The sequence below is a fragment of the Saimiri boliviensis genome, chromosome 2 (genome assembly GCF_048565385.1).
Source record: "Saimiri boliviensis isolate mSaiBol1 chromosome 2, mSaiBol1.pri, whole genome shotgun sequence".
NCBI classification, from domain to species: Eukaryota; Metazoa; Chordata; class Mammalia; order Primates; family Cebidae; genus Saimiri; species Saimiri boliviensis.
This window is the reverse complement of record NC_133450.1, coordinates 170,754,165-170,776,557: the sequence shown is the minus strand read 5'-3', so window position 1 is coordinate 170,776,557 and position 22,393 is coordinate 170,754,165. Positions and strand designations below refer to the sequence as shown.

The following is a 22,393-nucleotide window of genomic DNA, read 5'->3' as shown; positions in this document are numbered from 1 at the left end:
AGTTACGGTCTTTGGTAAGAAAGATAATAATGTAAATCATATCATACAGTCTTATTTAACAGAAACTATTCCAGCTGGAGATGTTCCATAACCCCAGCTTTGGTAAGACATGAGAAGCAGTTCTTTTTCCTCAAAGCTATCCCCTCTGCATATGAATGTAAAGTGTCTGTGCCACCATCATCTGCTCTTTTTTTATGTGCAAATAGCAGTACCCTGTTCACTTTTCAAATGAAGCTGGTAAGCGCTTCCCCAGCTGTACCTCATAAACAACCTTAACCTTTCTACATACTGAAAAGAACACGGCCTCTCTCCACAACATGTCAGGTATGACCTCCATGTGAGGGTGCCCTAGCACTGTTCTTGGTTGTACTTGTGACAAATTCTAATTATATGTTTACGGGTCTCTTTCCCACACTGCACTGCCAGTTCCAAGGGGCAGGGAATGAGTATTTTACGCATCTCCCTATACCTAAAACTCAGCACAGAGACTGGCAGGTAATTGACAAATGCCTACTGTTTGTAAGAAACATGGATGACCAGAGCATAGAGAGCAGCAAACTGGCCCTAACCCAACGTGGAGAGGCCAGGGTCAGATCAGGCAGGCCCTTGCAACTCTCCAAGGAGAGTTTTTAAATCAAAATAATTTATAGAGTAGCTTATTAATGGATAGTTCCATAATCTGAAAAGAAAAACATAGAAATCAAACAAACTCACACCTCCCTTTCTATAAGCAATGTCCAACTGTGAAATAAGTCTCTTGTAAAACCCTCACTCTTAAGAGAACCACCTAAGAAGCACATAATACAGAATACATGTGTAACAAAGTTCCATTACGCTACTTCTACCTTCATTCAAAAATCATTGTTACATAGTGATTTATTATTTTTAAATGTTGAGATCTAAAACCACTTTAAAAAGACCAATGCCTGAAGTTTTGCAGCAAATAAAAGCATCAATTTGGTATACACTTCAGCAGATCACTACACAAGAAAACAAGTCTCTTAAGGCAAAGTCTCAACTGTTTCTCAACTTAGAAGTTAATATTGTCCCTAGAAACATCACAAGATGCTGCAAAGGCTAGAAAAGCAAGCTGTTCTCTATAAATGATTTCACATAAATTATTTGACTCAGAGGTCAAAGCACTTGCCATTGAAGCCAACAAAGAGTGGCAGGCCCCAGAGAAAGCCAGGTCATCCATTAAGGTATGCTTGTGCCCAGCAATCCGCCACCCTCAGCACACCAGTGGATCTTTCCAGACGTGTCCTCTCTGGGAGATAGGCAACTGTGGCCTGCCCATCTCATTACTCAGGCTGTGTTTCATGGTAGTGTTTTTGGGTTTTTTTTTTTTTTCCATTTTGATCTATTTTGTTTGGGTTGGTGAGAAGAGTATATTATTTTACCATTTACAGTTTCCTAAACTTTGTATTTTCTGTCTTCAAAACAGAAGCCTACCAGAGGCTATTAACAATGTTCTGCATTCAAGTTCAAAGGGGATCACTGGGAATGTCTCCTATCACAGGTATCACCCCCTCGTTTCATTCTTTTTTGCTAGAATGGCACTGCCTACAGGTTTTTTTGCTGAGAATCTAAGAAGTGTCAGATGCCCAGGAGACTCCGGCCTAAGGGTTGGAGAATGAGGCTGAGCAGCTCACACCAAATTGTCAAGAACATCTTACAGGTATACTCCTCCACACTATACATGTCTTAGCTGCCCTCCTTCCCTTTACAAAAACACTGTGTCAACGCCATGACACTATTTTTCCTACGGATAAGACTAGGGAACGAAAAAAAAAAATTCATTTAAAATAAATGCCAGCAGAAGTTATTAGTAGCTGTTTATTTATAATGTTTCTACACTTCTCCTTGGTGAAACTGGAAAGGTAGCCATGCATTCAGAAGAAACCCAAGCAGCACAACTGAATTCAGGGATCTGTGGAGGACAAGGCAGGTGTTCCAATAGTTTTAAGCTAGATGGCTAATGAAGCAAACTGACATCTATTTATAGTTCTAGAACAGGCGTCCCCAAACTACGGCCTGCAGGCCGCATGCGGCCCCCTGAGGCCATTTATCTGGCCCCCTGCCGCACTTCAGGAACCGGCACCTCTTTCAATGGTGGTCAGTGAGCGGAGCACAGTATGTGGCGGTCCTCCAACGGTCTGAGGGGCAGTGAACTGGCCCCCTGTGTAAAAAGTTTGGGGACGCCTGTTCTAGAACTTGGCTAGAAACTGGGTTTGCTCCTAGTCCCCATTATGACTCCTAAAATTATTAGATTCCTTGTTTTCAATTTATCCTAAGAAAGTGGGGTTACAAGTAAAGATGATGGAGTGGAAAGATAATTTTGTAATAGATCAAATTACCAAAGATAAGAAAGAAAAGGTAGAAACACTAACTGCTCACCCATAAACCCAATGACCAGGAATAATCACTGTTCAAATGTTCATTTAAAAAATCATCTTATTGTTTGGGAGGCCGAGGTGAGTAGATCACGAGGTCAGGAGCTCAAGACTGGCCTGGCCAATATGGTGAAAGCCATCTCTCCTAAAAATACAAAAATTAGCCAAGCACAGTGGCAGGCACCTGTAATCCCAGCTACGCAAGAGGCTGAGGCAGAAGAATCGCTTGAACCTAGCGGGTGGAAGTTGCAGTGAGCAGAGATCGTGCCACTACACTCCAGTCTGGGTAACAGCAGTGAGACTCCCTCTCAAAAAAATAAAATAAATAAATAAACAATCTTATTATAGCGACATAGCATAGGGCCTTGTCTATAAATTCTCAGTGCATTTTAGCTACTATCATAGCTGTATTTTTACAATATTGGGCTTATTACATATAGCATATCTGCTTCATGGAAAGCTTTTTTCATTTGAGCAATACTCATATTTCCCTACTACAATAAATATTGCCTTATGGATAAAATAGCTGTAGAGATCTCATAATACTGACATATTACTTCCTTATCCCTTATTTAAGTTGTTTCCCATTTTTCATCACAATAACTACTACAGTAAACAATCTTGTACATAAGTTGTACATACATATACATTTATTGTCTGTGAATAGTTCCCTAAAAACAGAATTACAGGGAAGAGAACTACTGATCTCCGGAAGTGTTTTGACAGTTTAGACTTCCATCATAAATGAGGACCCATGTTCTTATGCTCTTGCTAACCCAGAATGTTATTATCCTTTTCATCTCTGCCAATATAAACAGTGAAAAATGTCAGATATTGCTGTTTGATTTCCTTAATTTTTGCATTCGTATCTTGGCCACTTGTTCTTTCAAATACTGCCTTTCCATATTCTTGTCTAATTCTTCTACTAAAGTCTTCATATCTTCGTCTTAGTGATTACTAAGAGCTTTTAGATATATCTTGGTTTGATGTGTTAAGGTGACAACAGGATTCATGGCTAAAAACTACGGGCAGTTACTGGCTCTGAAATGAAGTGGTCTGGTTTCAATCCTGACTCTGCCACTGAAGCTGTATAAGCTTGGGCAACTTACTTCACCTCCGTGCTTCCATTTCCTCATCTGCAAAATGGGGATATAATAATGCTCACCGGGTTGCTGTGAGTAATACATGAGTTAAAATAGTGCCGAGGCATGCTAGCCATTTTCATAATGAAGGAAGTTTTTTTTAAACTTTCAAACTTACAATTTTATTAGGGTGTGTTTTAAGTTCTACATTAACTTTTAGAAATATGTGATGTATTTTAAGCAGAAATAAATACATCAAAAATATGTGCATAGGACACCCTCTTTAAATATACATGAGGATAAATAGGAAGAAACAGGATATTATTGAATTATTCATTCAATAATTATCAATTAAATGCCCACTACAGGCTAGGAACTGGGAACATAATGAATTATAGAAAGGCAGGCTCCCTCTCTTTATACCAAGCACTACACTTCAGAGATACAACAGGTAATTTTGTTTTTTTCTTTTTTCTTTTACTTTAAGTTCCAGAATACCTGCGCAGAACATGCACGTCTGTTACATAGGTATACATATGCCATGGTGGTTTGCTCCACCTGTGAACCCATCACCTAGGTTTTAAGCCCCAAATGCATTAGCTATTTGTCCTAACGCTCTCCCTCCCCTTGCTCCCCGCCCCCCCACAGGCCCTAGCGTGTGTTGTTCCCCTCCCACAACAGGCAATTTTCATTGCACATGGAAGGACCTTTAACTCACACTAAATGAGGGAAGGGTAACCTTTCTGAGAAAATATCAAGCTGATAACTTAAAGTAGAGATTAATCAAATACAAAGTGGAAGGAAGGGAATTTCCACAGAGAGGGAACAGCATGGTGCAAATGCTTGAAAGCCAGGGAGCACTGTGTGGGAGAACAGCGAGACGTCAGGGTAACTAACACAGCCACAGCTCAGAGCACATACAGGGTGTGAGAGTAGGTCACTGGCCAGGACACAGATGACACTTCAGACTTCTCAACAGGACCTTGAAAGGACTTATCCTGGGAGCCATAAGGAGCCACTGAAGAATTTTAAGCAGAAGAACAATGCTAGATTTGCTCTTTAGAAAGTTCACTATAGCCATACTAGATAATGAACCAGAGGGGAATGAGACCAGAAGCATAAAATGTCAGAACCTAAAACCATGCCCAAGACCATATTACCTCAGCTGTGCAACTGAGAAAATGCCGTGTGAGGAGGAAGAGGTTGAGAGCAAGTGACCAGTGACTGGTCTGGGGTCTCACAAGTGCTCAGAATGGAAAAACTAGGAGATCTGAAGTCTCTGAGCTTCTAATTCTGGGCTCTTATTGATCTTGTGCTACACAAGATGCTCCAGCCTGCACAAAAGTCACTTTAGCATTTCTCCTTTGTCTTAGTTTCTCTATCTTTTAAGGCTGACGAACATAGGACATTTAATTAATAACCAAAGATTTTAAGAACACTGATGCTTAAGAGGCTGTGTTTCTATCAAACATTGATCCAGGTCATCCAGGAAGGCTTTGTGCTGTAGAATAAACACAAGCATTCATGAAATTTTAATGAAAATACTTCTGCACCCATGGACTTTTTTTGTGTTTAAACTGCTGTTCGGTACCCTGAATGTTTCAAACATCCCTACTACAGTGGCTAGGAAAGCCAAACGCAGGGAGAGCATGTATAGTAACCCAAAATAAGTATTATAAGAATTTAAACATAAAATGACAGAATGTCCTAATTTTTTATTTCATAAGCAAAATAACTGTTCAGATTAGAAAGAAAAAAGATACACAGTCCTAGATATTTACTACCATTTCCTGGATAGGTTTATTATCAATAGGTGTATGTTCTGTGTTTATATTTTTTAAAGGAAACAACATCAAAAAATTTTTAAGAAAAAGAAAACGTTTGAAAGGTCACATCTAGAGATAATTACTAACATTGTGACCCTAGTTCCAAATCACCACCCATCCACAAGTACATACACAGGCCATGCCCACAATTTTACATATGGATTCATGCTACAAATACCTGGCCAGAATCTGTCCCCCAACCCTAAGCATGTCAAGGAAAGGTTGCCATATGAATATAGATCACATCATTTGCCTAACAGAACTCCATCATATGACTGGACTAATATTTCACTACCATTAACACAGTAATACATTTTGGCAATACATCCTTGCACATCCCCAATTATCCTACTTGTGATAAATTCCAAGAAGTGCCTTAATCAAAGGGAATCTGCATATTGACACATATTGCCTAACTGGATCCCAGAAAGAAGAACCTGCAGGAAATACAGTGCCATTTGGCTCTGTACCATTGCCAAGGCTGGGTTTTGTACATTTTATTTTTTAGTTGTATGCTGCAAATCTTAATCTCATTAGTCACTTCAACCATTTTTAGGATGCTTTTGCTACTCAGCCGTTCTTCATTTTTACATAGCAAGTGACCAGTGACTGGTCTGGGGTCTCACAAGTGCTCAGAATGGAAAAACTAGGAGATCTGAAGTCTCTGAGCTTCTAATTCTGGGCTCTTATTGATCTTGTGCTACACAGTCTGATGATGGATGGTGTTGCACCATTTTCCAAACTGTCTCAAGAGCTTCTCTTAAATAACATGTCTACCTCCTTTCTGAACATCAGGCACAGAACAGATGACTCATTGTTGCTCTAAAAAATGACCTTCCTTTTTCTAAAATATAATTAAATACCGCATTATGGGCAGAAAACCTTAGTGGTCAGAAAAAAGTCAACCATTTCCATAGGCAAATTATGTATGGGAAGGAGCATGTTTTGAACAAGACAGTTGGTACAGACTTGTGTCCTTGTAAGGATGTAGCAAAAAAGCAAACTCAGTTTCTCTTACATATATCTCAAAATACCCAACACAGACTACTTCTGTGACCACTGGTCACCAGAATGTGTGGGGATTCCTCCCTACCAGCAACCCATTCTGCAGATGATTCTCCACTGGACACCAGCTGAGCATTCTCTAATTCAATTCAATTCTGAAACTACGTGGAGATAGCATCAGATCCCACAGGTTGAGGGCTCAGTCCCACAACTGGCTTCAGATGCCGGTCACAGACACAGTCCTGTGCTTCTGACCTACCAGTTGTAAATCAGGGTTCCCACAACTCGCTGCTGTGGCTCAATTAATCTGCCAGAGCAGCCTACAGAACTTAGGGAAACACTTACTTACGTTTAGCCATTTATTAGAAAGGTATTACGAAGGATACAGATGAACAGCCAGATGGAAGGAAGCATGGGTCAAGGTATGGGAGAAGCAGCCTGGAGCTTCTATACCCTCTTCAGGCACACCCTCCTTCGGGAACCTCCATGTGCTCAGCTGTCTGAAAACCCTCCCAAACCCTGTGATGTTGAGTTTTTATGGAGGCTTCATTACATAGGCATGACTGAGTAAATCACTAGCCTTTGGTGATCTGCTTAACCTTCACCCCCTTTCCCCTCTAAGGATCCTGGAGGACAGGGCTGGAAGTCCCAACCTTCGAAGCATACCTTGGTCTTTCTGGTGAAAAGCCCCCAACCTGAAGCTATAGGAGCCCCCAGCCACTGGTCATCTCATAACAGAGAAAAGACAGTTACCACTCTGGTGATCCCACGGGTTTTGTAAATGTTTTTCTGTGAGGAAACAGGGAGACCAAATACATATTTCACAATATCACCGTCCTCAAGAACACTGAATCCCCAAATTAAAATACTCATTTCATTCTTCTTCCATTCTAATTCAATGAAGGAGGAAATCTCAAGGTATTGTTAGGATATCTACCACTTGTTTGTTAATCTCGTTTCAACAATGGCAGAATAAACCTCAAGCTCACAGATTTACTCAGGCAAAAGTATCCAGGACTTAAATTTGTTTTGTATGATGATTGATAGTGATTTTTCCATTTAAGAAAGTGATTCAATGATTTTAAAATGAGTCAGTGTGATGATTAATTTTATGTGTCAACTTAACTGGGTTACGGGATACCCAGATAGCTGGTAAAATATTTCTGAGTGTGTCCGCCAGGGTGTTTCCAGAAGAGATTAGCAGCATCTGAATCAGTAGACTGAGCAAGGAAGACCTGAGAGCAGCTGCCATCCAATCACTTGAGGGCCTGGGAAGAACAAAAAGCAAAGCTTGCTCTTCCTTATTTAGCAAAACTTGCATCTTCTCCTGCCCTTTGCCTTTAGAACTCCAGATTCTTGAGCCCTCGGATTTGGGACTTACACCAGCAGCCCCCAGGTCCTCAGGCCTTTGGACTTAAAGACTGTATTACACCACCGGCTTTCCTGGTTCTCCACCTTGTAAAAAGCATACTGCAGGATTTAGTCTCCATCACATGAGCCAATTCCCATCATAAATTCGTCTCATATATCTAGGTATCATATTGGTTCTGTTTTGCTGGAAAATCCTAATGCAGTCAGCAAACATGAATACAGATGGACAAAATGTCAAGAAGATATAACTGAATGATATACTTAGGAAACAGTCAAATTATTCCACCTTAATCACATGGAAAGATCCTACAGAAAATGCCTACATTCACTTGAATCATACACAGCAACAACCACTGGACACAGTTTTATTGGACATTATGAGCTTAGTAATGTTCCAGGTTTTCCATCAGTAATTCCATCTTGGGCTACTTACAGCATGTTAAACTGCTGATGAACTTGGAAACCCAAAAAGGAACTGTGGAAAACATTACTTCACAAACAACCGTGCTCTCAGCACTACACAGTACAAGTAAAACTGATCCTAATCTTTACAAACACTCTGTATAAAGGTTTTTCCTGACTAACTGACACAAATGTACCCTTCTACTACTGATTGAAGACTTCTTTATTCAATACACCAATGAAATAATGTGACAAGTAATTTATGGAATCTAAATAAGTTCTTACAAATAGTTCCAGTGCCCCTCTCACTGACTGCTACCCAGGTTGCAACCCCCATTCCTGCGTAAATGCAAATTTACCTCTTAGCAGTTGTCCTTTTTTAGAAAGCGGAGGAGGGGTGACAACACTAAGCATTTAGGTAGTTTGGATATTATAAAGGGCAAACTGGTATATATCACATAATATCAGAATAACTCACTGCTTCATAAAAGTGGAGGAGGTAATAGTCATCGACGAAGGAAAACAATTGATACAGTGATTTTATGATAAGTTTTCTGTTTAAGACATGTCCTTTCATGTAAGGTAATATTTTGGTGAAAATGTATCAAAATGCTTTAAATCCGTATGTCTTCAAACACAGAAAGTAGCTGAAAGAGCTTGTAAAAAATGAACTAAACATTAGCCAGGTGCAATGGCTCATGCCTATAATCCCAGCACTTTGGGAGGCCGAGGCAGGCATATCGCTTGAGTCCAGGAGTGTAATACCAGCCTGGGCAACATAGCAAGACCCCGTCTCTACAAAAACTACAAAAATTAGCCAGGAGTGGTGACGTGAGCCTGTAGTCCCAGCTACCTGGGAGGCTGAGGAGGGAGGCTTGGGCCTAGGAGGAGGAGGAGGCTGCAGTGAGCCATGATCACGCCACTGCGACACAGTGAGACCCTGTCTCAGAAACAAAACAAAAATAAATTAAACACATCTTAATGATCATAAAAATACCTGTTGAACGATTTAAGTCATGTAAAGAATGACATCTTTCTAGCTTTTCTTGGAGCCAGGAAAAAGGAGCTTCTAGAACACGGGGATGATGAGCACTATAGACATCTCTGGAAAATTTGGACTGAATTCAAGATGACTATAATGGCAAATGAGTGAAAAACCCAAAGATTTTAGAATTATGAGCTTCAAAGGGCCCAAAATACATAAAGCATAACGGATGAGGAGAACGGAAAAGAAACAACTTTATGTTTGTTAAACTTCATTAAAAAGTGAAACGGGAGACAGAACTCAAGTGCAAAGTTAAGCACAGGAAGTAGAAGATCTCTGGTTAACAGGCTAGCAATATTCATCAGTAAACTCTTAACGACGGTATTGATGAACAGCTCCAGAAAACACTTCCTTTAGCCAGTGTATTAGACAATGATGATGTGGAATGGCCACAGCAAAGGGTCTGTAGGTCCTTCTTGCCCAGATGCAGCCACTTAACCAGCAAAATAATGAATGGTATAAATGCAACTATCAAGCCACTGTACACAACATTAACTCAACAGAAAGAAGCACATTAGGGTCACCTCAGTGAGCAGTACATGCAGAAAATGACAACGGAAGTGAGAGGTGTGTCCACCCTGTAATCAATTTCTACAGGACACCTCCCCTTCAGCTTGCTCAGACATAAAACCAGGCCACAATATTCTCTCCCTGACCAAGCTGTTCAACTGACACCACGTCCCTAAAATATATCTCAGAGTTCCAGACCTCATGCTTTCCAAATTATGTCTGGCACTTCCTTTAGCCAGTGTACCTAAAAAACCATTCAGGGCTAAGGATCCATGAATCACATCAAAGAACACAGGGCTAACACATCACAGAAAATGGCCCACATGCTACGGGGCCCACGACCACCCTCACCCCTGCTGCTTATACCACAACATAATTCAGGTGTGCTACACAAATCTGCAATCCTCAGCAGCTTAATGAACAACTTCAAAATACCACGTAGCCATCTGATGTGCCTGTACTAAGTAAGGGCATTTCACTGTCTGTGTTGGCATCAGCCTTCCCTAAGCACAAAAACAGATGCAAGGTTAACAGCCAACTCTTCTACTCTCACTGAAATCCCTGCCACACTGTCAGAGACTAAGAATTCAAAAACTTCTTTGCAGATCTATAGTCTCTCCATTCCAAGGTTTGTGAAGCTGTCACTGTTCTATCAGCCCACCAAGCTAACAAGCTACCTAGCAAGTACTTAACAGTGCCACTGTTTAAAACTGATCAGCCAAGAAAAAAAAAAAAAAACACCTGATCAGGGGCCACAGAAATAAACTTGTGCCTCACGAAAGAAAAACATCTAAATATCAAAATGGTCAGGCCAGGGGTGATGGCTCACACCTGTAATCCCAGCACTTAGGGAGACCAAGGCAAGCGAATCCCTGAGGTCAGGAGCTCGAGACCAGCCTGACCAACATGAAGAAACCCCATCTCTACTAAAATTACAAAATTGGCTGGGTGTAGTGGCACATGCCTGTAATCCCAGCTACTCAGGAGGCTGAGGCAGGAGAATCACTTGAACCCGGGAGGCAGAGGTTGCTGTGAGCCAAGACAGTGCATTTGCACTCTTGGGCAACAAGAGTGGGAAGAAAAAAAAAAAAAAGCCCAAGCACTGTAGGAAAAAAACCCTATAAAATATAATAAAAAGGCATATGGGCCAGGTATACTGGCACATGCCTGCAGTCCCAGCTACTCTGGAGGCTGAGGTGGGAGGACTGCTCAGGCCCAGGAGATTGAGGTTGCAGTGGGCTGTGACTGAGCCACTACGCTCCAGCCTTGGTGACAGAGTGAAACACTGTCTCAAAAGTCACATGGAACATATTGAGCCTTATGTAATAAGAAAAGACTTATTCAGCAAACTAGACTTAAAATTCTTAAAATCCATACGTGCATATATATGTTGTGTATGTGCAAATGGACATGCACATATACATACATTTACAAGCTCTCCAATAAGTTAATAAACAGACACACAATGAATTAATTATAGACATAAGAAATAAGAAAAACTGCTAGCTTTTTAACCAAAAACCCACTTTTACATCCTGGGCACATAGCTAGGCTACACTTGCCTTCTTCCTTTTCTCTTGGGTGTGCCATAGAGGGACCATGTTACAAGTTCCAGCCAACCAAACATAAACAATACCCATTTATTATCTTATAATTCTATAAACCAGAAGTCAGGGCCAGCTTATTCGAGCTCCCTGTTTAGGGCCTCACAAGGCCAAAATCAACGCACTGCCTAGACTGATCTATTATTTGGAAGCTTGGGGGGAAAATTCCCTTCCCCTCAGATTCGTGGCAGAGTCCAATTCTTTAAGGCTATGGGTCGAAGGTCCCTATTTTCCCTGCTGGCTGTCATCCAAGAGCCGATCTCTGCTCCTAGAGGCTGCCTGCATTCCTACTCACAGGACCTCTTCCTCTTTAAAGCAACAACAGCACGTCCAGTCTTGCTCACACTTCCCAGTCTCTCTGATTTTTTCCTTCCACTACCAGCCAGAGAAAATATCCTGCTTTTTCAGGACTCATGGGATTAGATTAAATCCAATCATCTAGTCTTCCCTTTTGTCTTATAAAGTTAAACTCTCAGGAATGATATCTTTCCAAGTTGAATGTTGTACCCACACAAAGGGGAGGAGACTACACAAGACCAAGAGTCACTGAGAGTCATAGCATTCTGTCTACTACATTCCTTTCCAGGCCTGGCTTATGAATATCTCTCATGCTTGTTAAAACATACTCTTTCCCTTTGGCAACCTTGAAAACCATGTGCTACAGATGGCAGAACCCATCCAGGGTCATCCTGATTCTCTGAAGCAAATAACGGGAAATATAAATGAAAAGGACTTTGAGCAACAAAGTACCATTAAGACTTCTTGGTTAAGCCAGAGTACCAGGTGCTAAGTTCAGAGTAACATAGCCAAGTCTACTGGTTTAAAATTAGGTCTAAAAAAGAATTTCCATCATAGAAATTGGCAAATGAAACTGACAAGAAGAAAACATATATCAGAAGCCGATTAAGTTGAAGTTTTTCTGTTTCTTGTTGTTGTTGTTGCTGCTTCTGAGACAGTGTTGTTGTTTCTGAGACAGGGGGTTGCAGGAGGAGGAGCTTGGCAGGGTCTCCACCAGGGAGGAGTGGAAGACCAGGTAGCTCAGCAGCAAGGTCACCTTGTAGGCAATGCGCTCGATGGTCCAGAGGGGCAGCAGCCCCCTGCACACATCAGCCAACAGCAGCGCCTCCGCAGGCACCAAGAGAGCAATGATGGACTTGAGTGCAGTGTTCTTCAGGCTCAGCTGGAAGGGGAAAAAGCCAGGGCCTTGCAGGGAGAGGAGGGAGGTGGGCAGCAGGGGTATGGGGCCCAGCCTCTGGCCTTGCCTCCTCACGGCCACCGCCTCCAGCAGCCCTCTGTCAGCCTCCTCCCGACTGGACTCACCGTCACTTTGAAGCAGGGCACCACCTGATGGGGTGGGACTTGGGTCTTCAGGTCATAAACTGCATATTCCCTCTGAACACTCACAATCTCGTTCACCGCGTGGGCCTGGAACTCTAATTCCATCACTGAGGGTAGGAATGAGAACTGTGAACTAGGAGGGAGAGATCCCTGCTGCCAAGTCTGGGGGCAGCACACGAGCCCAGGGGGACGGAGACTTCTGATGGCTTCTGGCAGGGACAGACTTGGAGACAAAGCCGATCCATAGAAGGGCTTCCCAAACCTTGTTTCGCAACATCCCAAATTGTCTCCAGTTAAAGGAGGGCCTTTATCAGATTGGTAGATGAGCTTTCATTGTAAAAATAAAAGTACTTTGCACCACTTCAAAAAAAAAAAAAAGCTACTGCCCAGGCTGCAGTATGGTGTTGCAATCTGGCTCACTGCAACCTCTGCCTCCAAGGTTCAAGAAATTCTCATGCCTCAGCCTCCCAAGTAGCTGGAACTACAGGCATGCACCACCATGCCTGGCTAATTTTTGTGGTTTTAGTAAAGAAGGGCCTTTGCCATGTTGGCCAGGGTGGTCTCAAACTCCTCAGCCCACCTCAGCCTCCCAAAGTGCCAGGATTATAGGTGCAAGCCACCGTGCATGGCCAGAAACCTATTAAGTTTCTAAAGAAATTCCATTACTCAAATCAATCATGAGTAGTTAAAAGCCTGTGACTGTAAAACAATCCTCAAATTTAAATAAACAGGAAGTTGACTGAAAAAGTTATGCAGTTCCCAAAGGGGGCACATTTCCTCTCGCCCTTCTTAGATCTGGCCAAATATGTATAAGAACAAAAGAGTTCTTCCCAGATTGCAGAGCCAGATTGTATAACCAAGGAACTTGCTCCGCTGCCGGGCAGGGGACTTCACAATGTCCCCCTGCAGGATGCCATCACTGTTATGGACAATAGCTGTCCTGACTCCCATTCTCTCCTTTCCTCACTGGGAGTGTTCACTATGGACATTATTTTCTGTACTTTTTTTTTTTTTTTTGAGACACTCTTGCTCTGTTGTCCAGGCTGGAGTGCAATACCATGATCTCGGCTCACTGCAGCCTCTACCTCCCAGGTTCAAGGTATTCTCTTGCCTCAGCCTCCTGAGTAGCTAAGATTACAGATGCAAACCACCATGCCTGGCTATTTTTTATCTTTTTAGTAGAGACAGGGTTTTGCCATGTTGGCCAGGCTGGTTCAAACTCCCCAAGTGATCCACCTGCCTTGGCCTCCCAAAGTGCTGGGATTGCAGGCATGAGCTATGGAGCCCAGCCGATACCCTGTACACTTAAAAACACAGGCTGACTATCTGCTTTATGTTTCGTTCAAGTATTATTCCGTGATATAATTTGGCTGTGTCACCACCCAAATCTCATCTTAAACTGTAGTTCCCATAATCCCCATGTGTCATGGGAGGGAGCTGGTAGGAGGTAATTGAATCATGGGGGTAGGTACCTCCATGCTGTTCTTGTGACAGTGAGTGAATTCTCATGAGATCTGATGGTGTTATAAGGGGCTTTTCCCCCACTTCGCTCTGTACTTCTTGCTGCCATCATGTAAAGAACATGTTTGATCCCCCTTCCACTATGATTGTAAGTTTCCTGAGGCCTCCCCAGCCATGCAGAACTGTGAGTCAATTAAGCCTCTTTCCTTTATAAACTACCCAGTCTCGGGTATGTCTTTATTAGCAGCGTAAGAACAGACTAATACATACCTTGATATTGAGGTATCTCTTAGCATTACAATAGGTCAGTTTCAACTATAAAAAAGGTATTTCATATATATATACATATAAAAAATTCAAAAAAAGCCAGAAAACACTGCCTAGAGGTCTTTCAGTGTCCTAAGTATCCAGCAAACCTCCACGGAACTGTGGTTTTTTCACAGTATAATAGACAGCTTCTCCATATTCATCTATACTATCTACAATTTGACTCAGGGGATGGGGGAGGGAGATTAGGGCATGGCAACTACAACATCATATTTGCAATTGAGAAGTTGTACTAAATGTAAAACCTTCAAAAATAATGAAGTTACTTCCTAAAGCATTTGTCATCAGCTAATGATTTAGTACAGCATGAAAGCATTTTGTCGGTACAATGCAAAAGACTTGGCAGGGTCTCACAATCACGGTATTTTAATAAGTATAGCTATAGCTCTCTTCTTAGTCTTTATTATTCATCACATACCATGTACATCATTCTTAAGCTTTTGGGCTCCTTAAGTGCTTAGGGAAACAAAGAAATTCTAAACCAAAAACACCGAGAACGGTTGTATTACCAAGTTTCAAAGCTTCATATGTTGTCTCCTACTGTCTCAACATTCATTCCCACATACACTAACTGTGCACACCCCACCCCAGTAACCAGGTGCACAAGTGTGATAAAGTTGTCCCCACCACAAGTTCACCTCTCTGCCTTCTTCTGACCATGGCCTACCAATGCACCAATGCAAACGCATCACATGCACCAAAATGCTCCAATGAAACCCCCTCCCACCTTTTCCTGCAAACTGCACCAAGATCACTAGTAAAGGAATTTGCCCACAGTCCTTGCTCTCTCCACTCCCACCTGTTTCCCAACTGCTTAGCTGATCCTGCTCTCAGGGCCATCACCTCCACCCAATATGTGCCCCCTCCTATTCTCCTATACAGTGATTCCGCCATTCTAAGACCTGTGAGTATAATAAACTTTGTTTTCTTGAGCTTCTTCTGTGTCCCCTCTTGTGGCTACACCTCACTGACCATTACCTAAAAGAATACAGCATAAGGTACAAAGGATTAAAGAACAAAAAGGGGAAAGGGAGGCCAAAAACTCCAACTTCTGCCTGGGTGCAGTGGCTCATGCCTGTAATCCCAACACTTTGGGAGGCCAAGGTGGGCAGATCACCTTAAGTCACGAGTTCGAGACCAACCTGACCAACGTGGAGAAATCCTGTCTCTACTAAAAATACAAAATTAGCTGGGCGTAGTGGCACATGCCTGTAATCTCAGATAATTGGGAGGCTGAGGCAGGAGAATCACTTGAACCCAGGAGGCAGATGTTGCAGTGAGCAAAGATCATGCCATTGCACTCCAGCCTGAACAAGAGTAAAAGCCTATCTCAAAAAAAAAAAAATCCACTGACATCTTCCCCACTTAGTATCTTCCCTATCTGGCCTTAAATTCAGAAGGACTGCTCATCCCTAGAAAGCCCCACCAGGTAGCCACTTTGAAGTCTGAAACAGTTCTTAAACTCCATCTCCTCACCTAATTCTCATGATTCATTTGTCAGTGTGTCCCACCCTTCTCTCTCCTCTGCCTCAAGCTACTCCTCTGAAGAAAGCCCGGGTTGCTTGATGCCCTGAGACTCTGTGTGCAGCACAAGAGGCTTGGCAGAATGGAATCTGCTCTACAAGCTTCAGCTCCCCTCCCCTGAATATTAAACCTCTTCCTTCCACAATGTCATCTGTCCTCAAAGCAGTCACCATTTGCCCCAACCAAGTCTTGCCATTTTCTAGCATACTTCTAATTAATTTGCAGGCTACTTAAAATTTTCCAAGTACACTGAAACAAAAATTCATATAAACTCAATTTAAAACATTAAAGAATCACTATAGGGGAAAAAGCTTGCAAAAATATAACTTGTTTCAACAACAAAAACTTCAACCAAGAGGACTCTCAGGCTAGAGGGAAATCATTTTCAATCACCACTTTCTTTTCATATCCCCATAGGCCCATGAGCTAGTATATCATCATATCAATGACTTAAAGTTCTTTAATAACATTTTGTTTTACATGGTTAAATTGATCCTTATTATGCAAGCATGGCACTCTTACAAGCATTATCTTCATTCAATCCTGACACCTCTGGAAAGGTTTTTTATATTTGATTGCTGCTAAAATTAACGCAGAGAAGGCTGCATTTTGATTACGGATCCTAAAGCCCAGTAACAGAACTGTTGGAGTGAGGGTATTGTAAGAAACACCCATTTTCTCCTGATGACATGATCAATTCTTTTCTTGAGACAGACTCTCACTCTGTTGCCCAAGTTGGAGTGCAGTGGCAGTATCTCAGCTCACCGCAACCTCTGCCTCCTGCCTCAAAAAGGTTTTACATTTAGTACAACTTCTAAATTGCAAACATGATGTTGCAGTTGCTCTGCCCTAATCTCCCTCCCCCATCCTGAGTCGAATTGTTGATAGTATAGATGAATATGGAGAAGCTGTCTGTAATGCTTGTGAAGAACACACAGTTCCATGGAGGTTTGCTTGGATACTCAGGACCTCTAGGCAGTGTTTTCTGGCTTTTTTTTTTTTTTTTTTTTTTTTTTGAAGCGATTTTCCTGCCTCAGCATCCTGGGTTGCTAGGATTACAGGCACCTGCCACCACATCTGGCTAATCTTTTTGTATTTTTAGTAGAGATAAGGTTTTGCCACACTAGGCAAGCAGGTTTTGAACTCCTGACCTCAAGGGATCCTCCTGACCCAGCTTCCCAAAGTGCTGGGATTACAGGCATGAGCCACCACATTCTGCCATATTTTTACTTTTTGAGGGGAGGGACAGCAATTAGGGATTTATTTAAGAAGCTGGTGATAGGCTAACGACATTCTCCCTCAGAAAAATGCATGTACAAAACATGACTTACAATTTTATAAAATATATAGGCCCCTAGCAGCCTATTATAGACACTGGCTAAGAATCTGAAAGGGTACAGGTGTGGAAATCCTGGGTCAAGCAACAAGCCACAGCCAAGATTTTAAAGGCAGCCAAGAGTTGACTGCTTAGAGGCAATTAAGAAACTGAGAATCTCTCTGAGATAAAGTCATAACTATTTAATCCAATACTTTTAAGTTTCGCATCTCACCAAATCAACAAATGCATGATTTACGTAATGGTCTCCCGAGCAAAGCATCTATGTTATATAAAATACAGCATTCTGAATGAGGAAATTAGGTAAAACAAAAGGACACGAAACACAAACATAATGAAATTTTCCCCATTAAGGAATCCAAGTGTCACAAATAAACACATACCAGACAGTATCATGAAACCCAGCCTACCCAAATTAATTTTATCATTTTAAAAAACACCACAAAACGCAGTTTATAATAGGTATATTTCTGTCTCGGTCTACTAATAAAATACCTTACAATGAGTAACTTATAAATACAGTCTGGGAGGTTAGGAAGTCCAAGATGAAGACACCAGCAGATTGTGTGCCTGGTGAGGGCCCACCCTATGCTTCAAAGATGTTCCCTTGTTGCTAAACTCTCACACAGTGGAAGGGGACAGAGTGACCCCTTCAACCTTTTTTGAGAGCACTAATCCCATTCATGACTTAATCATGAGAGCCCCTGTGACTTAATCACCTCCTAAAGGCCCATCTCTCAATACTGTCATTGGTAGTCAAGTTTCAACATACGTAGTTTAGGGGGACACATTCAGACCTTAGCAATACGCTAACAAACTCATTAAAAAAGAAGAAAGTGTATCTTTTCGAATGTAATAGAAAATTCTATGTTATTTACAGACTGAATTGTCCTCTTAGATGCTGAATCAAATATAGAATACGGTGGTTAATCTTTTTATGCAAATAATGACTGACCTATGGATTGACCTGTGCCCCTCCCAAAATTCATATTAAAGTCCTAATTACGATAGCTCAGAATGCAATCTTACTTGGAAATAGGGGCATTACAGATAATAATTCCTTAAGATGAAGTGATAGTGGAGTGGGATGGGCTTGCCCAATCCTATGTGATTGGGGTCCTTATAAAATGAGGAAATTTGGACACTCAGAGACACAGGGAGAATGCCATGTGAGCATGCAGGCAGAGTGACATATCTACAAGCCAAGGAAGGCCAAAGATAACCAACAAAGCACCAGAGCTAAGAAAGCCTGGAATAGATCCCACCTCATACCTTCAGAGGGCTCATGGCCCTACTGGCACCTGGGTCTCAGACTTCAAGCGTGCTTATCTCAAGAAGTGGGAGACAACACATTTATGTTGTTGAAACCACTCAGTTTGTAGCACATTGTAACAGCAGTTCCAGCACACTCATAAAATGACTTAATATATTTTACTTTATAATAGACTTTTACATGTTATTATAAAGCAAAATGTGTATACACCATATGCATGATAAGAGTGAATTTTTTAAAGTGCAGATTTTGTAGAAGCTTCATATTCATTGGAAACAGCTATTTTTACCTAAGCTGCTGCCAGTTTAAAACAAATGAAAAAAAATTGACATGACTTTTGTAAAATGAAATCTCAATATGAATAAAACTCACTAAAAGTAGAGTAACACACATTTGCCCTTTATCGCAGTAAAAAAAATACTTTATGCTAATTATATAGTAAATTATATCTTTATGAGCAATTAAGTAATGAAGTATATGAAAAGAGGATCAATTTTTGCTATATTTATATATTTTCATGCCAAAAGGATTTTTCTCCTCTAATAAGTTTTACTTGGCACAAGCATTTTTTTAACTTCAAATTGTAAATATATTGAAAATAACTGTCAGCAACAAGGTAGAAATAATCAATTCAAATATAAGACAACATTTGTGACACATTTAATCAGAAACTCCAAGTACAAACAGTAAAGTATACTGTTTTATTAATATAAATATCATCCCTTACTAACACAAGCAAAAACAGGTCAATTCCATAGAAAGAAACCTTTGCCTGAACAGGCGCCTTCCACTTATAAAACCAGGCTGGGTGTGGTGGCTCACGAATGTAATCCCAGCACTTTGGGAGGCTGAGGGCATATCACCTGAGGTCAGGAGTTCAGGACCAGCCTGGTTAACATGGCTAAATGCTGTCTCTACTAAAAATACAAAAATTTGCTGGACATGGTGGTAGGCATCTGTAATCCTAGCTACTCTGGAGGTTGAGGCAGGAGAACTGCTTGAACCCGGGAGGTGGAGGTTGCAGTGAGCTGAGATGGCATCATTGCACTCCAGCCTGGGTGACAACAGCAAAACTCTGTCTCAAAAAATAAATAAATAAACCTAGGCTATATCACCCAGCAAGTCAGTTCTCAAAAGGAAGTAATTCTGGGTCTGAAGTTTCCTCTGCAGATTACATCAGGTTCATGGACCTGCATGGAAATAAATGGCTACAAAAGTAGGACATGACTATTTCTTTAATTTTTTTTGTCACATGCAAACCATAACACAGGCTTTACATACTCTTCTAAATATACACATAGGCAAAGAACAGTTAGCTGTGCCTTAGGCTTTCTAGGAGTGTGCCACACTAAGCTATGGATAAGAGATTACATGCTACTTCACCTTTCAAATAAAAGGCTTTTCAGTAAAAGAAAGACAATGATGGTGATTCCGCATTTGGATTCAGTGTGATAAATAGAAACCATATCGCATCACATGCTTACCTTCTCCAATCTTTTAAGTTCTTTCCTAACAGAGTTCAAATTATTTTTTCTACACTTTAGAGCTACATGGAACTTCAAGATTTAGCTGAAATGGAGCCCTCTGACTATTTTTGGAAAAACTAAAAGGTCTAGCTTGGGTAACTTCCATAGCATAAAGGATAGTATTTTATACTAATAAAATTATACTTAATGTCAATAACTATCATCTATTGGACACTTTTTACATGTGTCCTACACGCTCATTTCTCTTCACCTCAACCCTGAGAAATGGATATCATCATCACTTAACAAGGACAGATTCAGAAGTTAAATAACTCTCTCAAGGTCAGAGGCAGCAGAGGCAGGATTCAAACCTTAGCCCTTCCCACTCCAAAGCCAAGACTCCTAATTGCCTTTGAGGGCACTAAGCTTTGCGAAAGAAATCTTTAGGATCAAAGTGGAAAAAATATATCATGTTGGTAAATCCAGGGTCCAAGTATGCTACAGAGAAGTGACCAGCAGAGAAATCAAAAAGGTTAGTAATATTGAAGAAGTTATGCCAGAGAATTCCTGGGCAGCACACATGCTTGGTTCTGTGAACGTGAAAGAACTTGAAATATACAGTTATTCGAAGCCTTCCAAACTACATCAACAAACAAAGCACTTACATTCACAAACATGTCTGGTGGAGTGGTCACAGAAAACTCCAATTATAATAGAAAAGCAAGAATAATGACATTAAGAAACATTTTTACAGAACGTCTTACTTTTCTTAATTACCTAAGTTGACAGATATAATTGATTCTATAAAGGCAAGTCTATGGGGACGAAGATGATACACACGTGTGCAAACACACACACATGATGTGAATTTCATGCTGCATCTGCCACCCTAAGTTAACCAAGGTTCTGTAAAACATAACCCTCATCTTTTCTGGATGTGGTTTATAACGGGGCTGCCATTGTGGTAGCCTAGGAAAAACCTCATTACTTCTGAGAAATTATGAGAAAGCTCATTAATTAAGGCTAACAGATGAAAAAATATTTAACACTAAATTATGAAAAACATTTCAAGGTAAGCCATCAAAACCCTTGGCTAGAGATCCCGTAAATTTGAACCTATTTCAGAAGGATAAAAAATTAGTAATGACAACACATTATGTAAGAAATAGGTCACAGCATAAGTACTCGCTTATTTGTCCCTATGTAAAATTCTTGGAGTCCAGTGATTTTAATTGTTAGAATCTAGGTTAATTTGTTTTATTGCAATCACAGCGTACTAATCCCATAAAGAACAATGGGTACATCTAAGATGTCAAAGGTGCATTAAAAACTATTTAAAATACAGGATGATTTTAAATCTTCAACAATTTGGTTACCCTAAGGCTGCAAAACCCAAGGGAAATATTTAAGACCCTCAGACTGCTGGTCGTGCCCTGGCCTCAGAGGAGTTCACGACCGAGTTCTCCAGGAAAAAGTTAATGTACGCGGGGCCCTAAGAGAAGCCCCCAGCCTCCCATTCCTCTGGAGCCTGCGGGCGGCGGGGAAGGAGGGTTCTGACCACCCGGGAAGAGAGAGGAGCGCAGACCGCCGGCCACCGCTCGTGCCGACACATCCCGGGACAGCCGGGCGCACCGACTCCCAAGGTCACCCGGGAAGAGGCGACTTTACATAATCTCCCGCCGCGCCGCCCGGGCACCTGCGCGCCGCGGCAGCAATGCAGCCCCAGACCCCTTCCCGCAGCGCGGGCGCGAGGTGGTGCGGGGGCGGCCGGCGGCGCTACCAGGCGGGACGCCGGGGACGGGCAGCGCGCACCGAGCCGGGGGCGGGGAACCGAGGACGGACGCCCAGCGCGGGGATGCCCCGAGCCGCCGCCGCTGCGGGCGAGACGCGGTGCCGGGGTCCCCGAGCTGCCGCCGGACGGCCAGCGCCGAGCGCGCCCTCCGCAGCTTCGCCCCGGACTGCGCGGGACGCACCTGCCGCGCTCCTTACCTGAGTGGCTTTGTGGAACTGCTTCTTGAGCCCGGCCACCGACATGGTGCAGGAGGCCGCGCGGGCGGCTGCGGTGCGCGGGGAGGCGGCGGCGGAGCGGGACCGGAGAGCCGGCGGGGCGGCGCGCTCTCCTGGCCGCCGCTGGTCGTGCCGCCGCCGGAGCTGTGGGCGCGAGGGCGCGGAGCCGAGCGGGGCACGGGCTCGTGCGGAGAGACACTCTGACGTCAAGGGCGGGTGATGCGGCCTCTTAAAGGGGACGCGGGAAGCCCCGCCCCAAGCGCGGAGACGCCCGGGCAGGTGCCGTGGCGCGCGGTACCTGGGCGCGGGCGCCCGCTGCGGGGCTGTGGCTCAGCGGCACCCGCGGGCGTATCCCTGGGCAGCGGGCCGAGGACGTCCTCCTGTCCCGGGGCTGATGGTTGTGTCCCCGCGGGCTGCGGACGG

At 42.6% G+C, this 22,393-nt stretch overlaps 1 protein-coding gene across 1 annotated transcript in view; it reads right to left on the bottom strand.

Moving 5' to 3' along the window:
• SH3GL2 (SH3 domain containing GRB2 like 2, endophilin A1) overlaps positions 1-22,180 on the bottom strand; it is a 208,807-nt gene extending 186,627 nt beyond the window's left edge. The window contains exon 1 of the mRNA XM_039475016.2: positions 21,953-22,180. Within this exon, the coding sequence (XP_039330950.1) occupies positions 21,953-21,997 (45 nt within the window). The 5' untranslated portion in view covers positions 21,998-22,180. The remainder of the gene's footprint in view (positions 1-21,952) is intronic.
• Positions 22,181-22,393: the final 213 nt, after the last annotated feature.